Source organism: Onychomys torridus, chromosome 1, assembly GCF_903995425.1.
Source record: "Onychomys torridus chromosome 1, mOncTor1.1, whole genome shotgun sequence".
NCBI lineage: Eukaryota > Metazoa > Chordata > Mammalia > Rodentia > Cricetidae > Onychomys > Onychomys torridus.
Window position 1 is genome coordinate 78,617,796 of NC_050443.1, and position 7,893 is coordinate 78,625,688.

Sequence of the window (7,893 nt, forward strand, 5' to 3'; positions counted from 1 at the left end):
CTCAAAACTCACTCTAGGGTTGGGGATTTAGCTCAGTAGTAGAGCATTTGCCTAGCAAGCGCAAGGCCCTGGGTTCAATCCTCAGCTCAAAAAAGAAAAAAAAGAAAAAAAAAAAAAACCCTCACTCTATAATAAATGCTAGCTTATTTAATACATGCACTTGATCTTGTATAAGTAAGTGTTGAGCACCTAGGATAGTATGCTGGTGTGCTGTGGTGGTTAGGGAAAATACTAAATGGAAGAGTCTGGTCCAAGGGGAGGTACCTACAGATTTGAAGGAAACATGATGAAGTGAGAGAGGGACACACACCACACACACACACACACACACACACACACGTGTCTAGGTTAGCCTGAATCCCTTTACCAAGACTACGGCTCATGCAATGAGAACGTCCTATAGACATTTTGTCCAGGTTCCAGCAACCTCTGTGAGGTAGCCACTATTGAAACCCAGCATAGTCTAGACTTGTTTAAATCGTTCCATCCCCCTCCCTTTCTGACTCTCCTAAATTATCCTATTTGAGTCTGCCATCTGTTTCCTGCAGAGCCTGGCAGGAAAATTCTTAGCCAAGTCTGAACGGAAAAGGGCAACACGGCTGAAGCAGGTACTGGAGGGGAAGACTAGACACAGAAGGCAGGGGCTGACTCAACGCCATCAGAAGTCTGGATGGGCAAGGTGGGGGTGGGGACAGTAGGTGCATGGCCAGCGATGGTGAACTAGTGAAGGAAGGCCTAAATGTGCGGGATGTCCTCCAGCAGACCCATTCCCAGTGCAGTCTGTGTTCTCTTCCCGCAGGATGCGGGAGACCCCGGGGCGCGAGGAATTGGAGCCGGGCGTGGAGGCCCCGTGCGCCGCATCCTGCCACGCGCAGCGCATCCTGCAGACGCTCAACGCGTACCGGCGGAGCGGCACCCTCACCGACGTGGTGCTGCGCGCCGGAGGCCGCGACTTCCCGTGCCACCGCGCGGCGCTCAGCGCGGCCAGCGCCCACTTCCGCGGCCTGTTCGCGGCCGGCCGGCCCGAGCGTGCAGCGGCCGTGGTCCCCGTAGGACCCGAGGCCCCCGGGGCGGCGGCGGCCCTGGCCGTGGTGCTCGACTACATATATGGCGCGGGCGTGCGGCTGCGCGCCGAGGAGGAGGCGGCCGCCGTGCTGGCGCTGGCCGAGCGGCTGGGCGTGGCGGGGCTGCGGGAGGCGTGCGCGCGCTTCCTCGAGGGCCGCCTGCGGGCCGCCAACAGCCTGGCGCTGCGCCGCGTGGCCGCCGCCTTCTCGCTGGCCTCTCTAGCCGAGCGCTGCGGCCGCGTGCTGCGCCAGGCCTTCGTGGAGGTGACGCGCCACGCCGACTTCCTGGAGCTGGCGCCCGACGAGGTGGCGGCGCTGCTGGCCGACCCCGCGCTGCGCGTGGCCCGCGAGGAGGCCGTGTTCGAGGCGGCCATGCGCTGGGTGCGCCACGACGCGCCGGCTCGCCGCGGGCAGCTGCGGCGGCTGCTGGAGCACGTGCGCCTGCCGCTGCTGGCGCCCGCCTACTTCCTGGAGAAGGTGGAGGCCGATGAGCTGCTGCAGGCCTGCGGCGACTGCCGCCCGCTGCTGCTGGAGGCCCGCGCCTGCTTCATCCTGGGCCGGGAGGCGGGCGCGCTGCGGGCCCGGCCGCGGAGGTATGGCCTCCGGCTTGATGGCCTAGCGACGCCTCGTATCTTCCCCAGCTCTGGTTCCTTCACTGCCCCTCTTGAAATGTTACTATTTCTTGGTACCTGGCGTTCTGCCTTGAAGAGTTAGTCTTGGGAGGGAGGGATGCATTCCATTTCCTGCCTCATCTGCCATTCTGAGAAATGGGTCCTGTTGGGAATCTGCTCTCTGGGGACCCACAGGCTAGTAAGACAACTAAACACACAAAGGCATGAGAAATGGCCACTCTGCCCGTGCAATGCCAGACCCAGAGACTATAGGTGGGATAGTCCACAATGGCCCTCATACCCGAGGGACAGAAGACAGCGGTGATGCTGTCACTAACTTTGAGCACGAGGCCAAGGACACAAGATGGGTTAGGAAAGCACTAGCCAGCTGGTTAGGAAAACCTGGTGAGACCAGAAACCCAGAGTCAAGGGTGGAGAGCTTTGCAGAATGTCTGAGTAATCTTGCTCATGGAAGTTCCCCATTAGGAGGTGGCTAGGGGAAGAACAGTGTATTAGGTGTTAGGGATGGAGGATTCTTATCAGACAAAACTGAGCATGCCTTAGCCCACAATGCAGGAGCCTCAGTTTCCTCCTCTGTAAAAGGGTCAACAATCCTAACAACCATCTGAAGGATTAAATAAAGAAAGGGGAAAGTCATTTTTTTCTGTAACTTAGAGGCGAGTAGACTAGGGTAAGGGATAGTGACTTCCTATCTGAAACCAGAGGTAAGACTGGAAGTGATGGGTTCCAGTGGCAGCTGCCAGTGTATGCAGAAGGGCAGCGGCATTGTGTGATGTGATCCAAACAGCAAGAAAGGAGCCGGGCTTGGTGCTAGATGCCGGTAAGTCCAGCACTCAGTAAGCAGAAACAGGATAGAGAGTTCAAGACCAGAGGCTGCACGGAAAAGGGCTAGGGAGATAGATGGCTTAGAGGCAGAGTGCATGCACTAGCCGCCTGGTTCAGTAATCCCCAGCGTCCCTTGTGGGAGACAGCGGTGTCGTGGGAAAGGGCCGCAGCATGAGTGTGGATCTACAGGTATTCGGTTTGTCCTCACCCCAGATTCATGGACCTAGCCGAAGTGATAGTGGTCATTGGCGGGTGTGACCGAAAGGGGCTCCTGAAGCTGCCATTCGCCGATGCTTACCACCCCGAGAGCCAGCGCTGGACCCCACTGCCTAGCCTGCCTGGTTACACACGCTCTGAATTTGCCTCCTGTGCACTGCGAAATGACATTTATGTTTCTGGTGAGAGCACAATAGAAGCAGGAGCCTCTTATCGCCACACACACACACACACACACACACACACAGACACACACACACACACACACACACACACACACACACACACACACCCTTTATTTTTTCCCTCCAATCGGGAGATGAGGGCCAGCTTTCCCATAATCCCCTACAGTTTGTGGCTAAAGCCCTGTGTGTGGTCCAGCAAAGCCAGTCACCTGTAGGGGATGTTGATGTTGGTCTTGGGGCCGGAAGGCCTTACGCTGTGGCTTTGGTCTTTGCTCTGGTCTTCAGCAGGTCATTCCCGGTCCCTGAACCTCATCCTTATTTCCTATGTGGAAACTGTATACTAATCCCAGCACTGCAGAGAGATGGGGATGGAAATGAAGGTAGAACATTGGTCAAGAACAGTGACTGGGTCACTCTCTCCCCCACCGCTGTACAGATGACCCGCTCTCCCTCGGCCTATCACACATTCTTAGTGATTGTCTTGAGGATTCTCCTCTGCTTCCCTGAGCACAGCTGGTATCCCACCACAGGGCACCTGGTGAATAGCACTTCCCCCTCCCTGGATCTCTCTGGCACCCTCTTCTTCCATTCAAAGCACACTGTCTGGGGGATAGGCCCAGTCTTACACCAGCCCAGCCAGAAAGCCTTCCTATGCTCTTAAGCCTTCCTTTGGATTTAGGGGTGTTTCTGGCTCTTTAGGGGCACTGCTCCTTTCTCCATAGGAGGTCACATCAACAGCCGTGATGTCTGGATGTTTAGCTCCCATCTGCACACCTGGATCAAGGTTGCCTCGATGCACAAGGGCAGGTGGAGGCACAAGATGGTAGCCCTGCAGGGACAGGTAGGCACATGCTCTGGCTACTGCCCTGGGATCCTAGCCGTAGATCATCCGGGGGAAGGAGGGATCTGAGGCCCCAAATGATTAGGAAGAACTTGCTCAAGATCACATAATAATGTTAACAGTCATCACAGCAGCTGGATCTAGAGGCTCACACCTGCAAATCAGCACATGGGAGGCTGAGGCAAGAGGGTCGTGAGTTTGAGGCCAGCCAGGGCTACATAGCAAGACCCTGTCTCAACATCATCACCCATCCCAGATCAATAGCCGTCACTGTAAAAAATACAGTTCAGTGTCGAAAGGTTTGGGCCTTGGGACCCATGTACTGACTGAGTCTTGACTCTGCCACTTAACTCCTGCTAGTTACCTTTGTAAACCTCATTCTGCATTCAGAAACACACAGGAATTCTGCATTCAGGTAGGTGGGTGGTAAACCCTTAGTAAGCACTCGGGTTATTACTAAGCATCATCTGCATCTGGAATACAGATAGATGCCTGCCTCCCGTTCCCTGTGTTGAACAGGGAGGGAGGTTCCTGAACTAGGGAAAGAGGAACTTGGCCAGTGGCTGCACTGAGATGCCCCTGATGGGCTCACAGACTGACGCAGTGGGGTGTTAGAGTCGCCTGTAGCACTGAATCCCTGGGCTCTGGCCTGTCTTCGCCCTCAGCTCTTTGCAGTGGGCGGCTTCGATGGCCTACGGCGCCTGCGCAGCGTGGAGCGCTACGACCCCTTCTCCAACACCTGGGCGGCCACAGCGCCCCTGCCGGAAGCCGTGAGCTCTGCAGCGGTGGCGCCCTGCGCGGGCCTGCTCTACGTGATTGGGGGCGCTGGGCAGGACGGTGTCAACACTGATAAGGTGGGCTCAGGCCTTGGGATTAGGGGATGCAAGAGGCTGCAGGGAAACAGCGTAGCCTACTGTGTGCAGGCTAGATCTGGGCGCTGGCGTGAGACAATCTAATTTTCTAAAACCAGTTAGCACTCCGGGAATCATTTTGATCAAGGAAATGAGTTAAGAAAGATGACCGCAGCCGGACGCACGCCTCTAATCCCACCACTCAGGAGGCAAAGGCAAGCAGATCCCAGAATTTGAGGCCAGCCTGGTCTATAGACAGAATTACAGGACAGCCAGGACTATACAGAGAAACCCTGTCTTGAAAAAACCGAGGTGGGGGGTGCGGGTGCAGGGAAAGGGGAGGGGAAAATGATCTCAGAGGGTACTCAGTGAGGCACCTATACTCTTCCGATTGGTACCACCCATGTGGGTTTCATAGATTTTAAAACTTGAAAGATTGATCCAGGCCGTGGTGGTGCCCGTCTTTAATCCCAGCCCCCGGGAGGCGTTTGAGGCCAGCCTGGTCTACAGAGCAAGTTCCAGGACAGCCAGGGCTGGAGCTGGAGGGATGGCTCATCGGTGCACTTGCTGCTCTTGCAGAGGACCAGAGTTTGGTTCCCAGCACCCATGTCAAATGGCTCACAACTGCCTTTCACTCTAGCTCCGGATCTGACACATTCTTCTGGCTTCCACCACCCACAGACGGACAGAGAGACACATAAATAAAAATAATCTTTTTAAAAATTACATGACAGGCCTGGCAGTGGTGGTGCACGCCTGTAATCCCAGCACTCGGGAGGCAGAGGAAGAGGCAGGTGGATCTCTGTGAGTTCGAGGCCAGCTGGTCCAGGACAGGCTCCAAAGCTACAGAGAAACCCTGTTTCAAACCACGCCCCCAACAAAAAAAATTAGATGACAGAATAGGATTAGTTAAAATGCTTTTCTCCGTTCAAAAAAGAAAGAAAATCTGTTATAAGCTGGGGCTATAGGACACAGGAAGCAGAGTTTGATCCTAGCACTGCTTAAGCCAATCATAGTGGGCTAAAAATTAGAGTAATCTGCCGAGTGTTCCTAGAGACAGAGGCCATGGCAGTGGGCAGTTAGGGGTGAGGCTCATTCACCCCTGCTTTCCTCCTGCAGGTGCAGTGCTTTGACCCCAAGGAGGACCAGTGGAGTCTGCGGTCACCAGCACCCTTCTTGCAGCGATGTCTTGAGGCCGTTTCCTTGGAAGACACCATTTATGTGGTGGGAGGCCTCATGAGTAAAATTTTCACCTATGACCCTGGCACGGATGTCTGGGGAGAGGCAGCTGACCTGCCAGGCCCTGTGGTAAGTGGGGGCCCCTGCACTGGCACATTCAGGAGTGCAGACCCACTTCCAAGGTTCTGCAGCTTACCAGTTTGAGGTCCTGCATATGACTCCATGCTGAGTAGCATCACATAGTCCCCTTGCTTGTCCCCCCAGTGACATATGAGACTGGCCTTGAAGAGGTTGGCCCAAGGCCATCAGTTGGGCTGTAGTAAGCCAGTGCCTAGAATTCAAGTTCTGTGACTTAGTAAGCTCCCTGCTCCAGTGACATCAGTGGCCAGAGGTGCAAGTTCTGGCCTCCACAGCCCCCTTTTCTCCCACCTGCTGCCCCACGACTCCAGGGAAACTATGTAGATGTATAATTGGTGGTCTCTGTCAGTTCTGGGCCTGGGTGATTCCAAGACTAAGGTTCCCAGCTCTCTGAATAAGACTGTAAGATGGTGGTACTGTTCACATGCATACGATCTTCCAGGCTTGACTTCAGCTTTCTGGTGAAGACCAAGTGAAGGATATCCCACATACAATGACAGCGAAGAGCATGGTTGCTCTTTGAACTGTGCAGATGAGATAGATCTAAGATGGAGCAGGTGACTTGTCCAGGCCATTTATTTAGTAAGGGTCAATTGTTTTGTCTCCCTGCCATCCAGATTGCCTAGTTGTCTGTAGGGCAAGAAGACTCTGCTATGTGGCTTGGCCAGCTAAGAACCAAGGGAGTCCCTGCTGCATCCCACAGTTAACTGTCTGTTTGTCCACTCAGGAGAGCTGTGGCGTGACGGTGTGTGATGGGAAGGTGCACATCCTCGGTGGGCGGGACGAACATGGGGAAAGCACCAACAGCGTCTTCACCTTTGACCCCAGCAGTGGGCAGGTGGAGGCTCAGCCAGCGCTGCAGCGCTGCACCAGCTCGCATGGCTGTGTCACCATTGTCCAGAGCCTGAGCAGATGACTGGGACAGCCTGAACCAGGAGGCAGAGAAAACCTGGGCATGGCACTTGGCTCCCCTCCTGGACCCTCCATGTGAATAGTCCTCTAACTTATTGCCCCTTTTCTTGTAGAAATAAAAGGTTTTTCAAAAGTCAGGTGTGTTCCAGCTCATGCCTGCTTTATCCAGAGAAGGTATTTTGCAGTTAGCCAGCACAGCTACACCACTGTAGGCCACGCAGATAGCTATATTCATATTAGACTACAGTGAATTACTCCATTCTGGACACTGGAGCATGCAATTGTCACGAGCAAGGTGCCAGCAGATTCGATCTGGTGATGCTCTGCTTTATAAGTTCCCTTCAACCTCCCCAAATGTCACTAATCCCAGACGATTTATTCATCTACCCGAAGGACTCTATTTCTTTTTAAAATTATCCACTTACTACAGTGTGAGTGCATGATGTTTGTATACATGTGCATGAAGTACATGTAGAGGTCAGAGAACAACTTTGTGGAGTCTGTTCTATCTTACGTGAGTTCTGGGGATCCCAACTCACATCTTCAGGCTGGCATGGCATTTTACCAGCTCCAGCCATGTCACCAGTCCTCATTCTTAATGCTATGACGTTGTGTATTAGGACCCAGCATAGCACTTTGGAGGAACATCTGCCTTCAACTGTTAGCACACCCATTACCTCACTTCCTTTCATTACTGTAGATATTTTTTACTTCTGTGTCACAGTACCTGTGGAGGTCAGGGATCAAACTGTGGACGTTGGTTCTCTCCATCTAACACACGGGTTCTAGGGACCGAACTCACTTATATCAGCAAGCTTAGCAGCAAGAGCCTTTATCCCCTGAGCCACCTCTCCAGGCCTAGCACTTTTTTGTTTCAGGGTAGAAAGCACCACAGCCCTGGCCAAATCCCCACCATCAGTGTAAGACACACTCTGATGCCACTGTACACTTAGTATGGCCCAGGGCTCCAGAACAGTGACAAACTGCTGGATGGGAAAAAGGGAAAAACACACCCGGAATGCAGAGGCTATTCCAGGCATGAGGCTGCAG

At 54.0% G+C, this 7,893-nt stretch overlaps 1 protein-coding gene across 1 annotated transcript; it reads left to right on the forward strand.

Annotated features, from left to right (window-relative positions):
• The first annotated feature begins 799 nt into the window (after positions 1 to 799).
• Positions 800 to 6,976, forward strand: Klhl35 (kelch like family member 35). Its single transcript, XM_036198798.1, has 6 exons — positions 800 to 1,657; positions 2,735 to 2,919; positions 3,645 to 3,763; positions 4,429 to 4,617; positions 5,734 to 5,922; positions 6,659 to 6,976. Exons 1-6 carry the CDS (start codon positions 801 to 803, stop codon positions 6,845 to 6,847), a joined length of 1,728 nt encoding a protein of 575 aa, XP_036054691.1. The 5' UTR covers position 800; the 3' UTR covers positions 6,848 to 6,976.
• Positions 6,977 to 7,893: the final 917 nt, after the last annotated feature.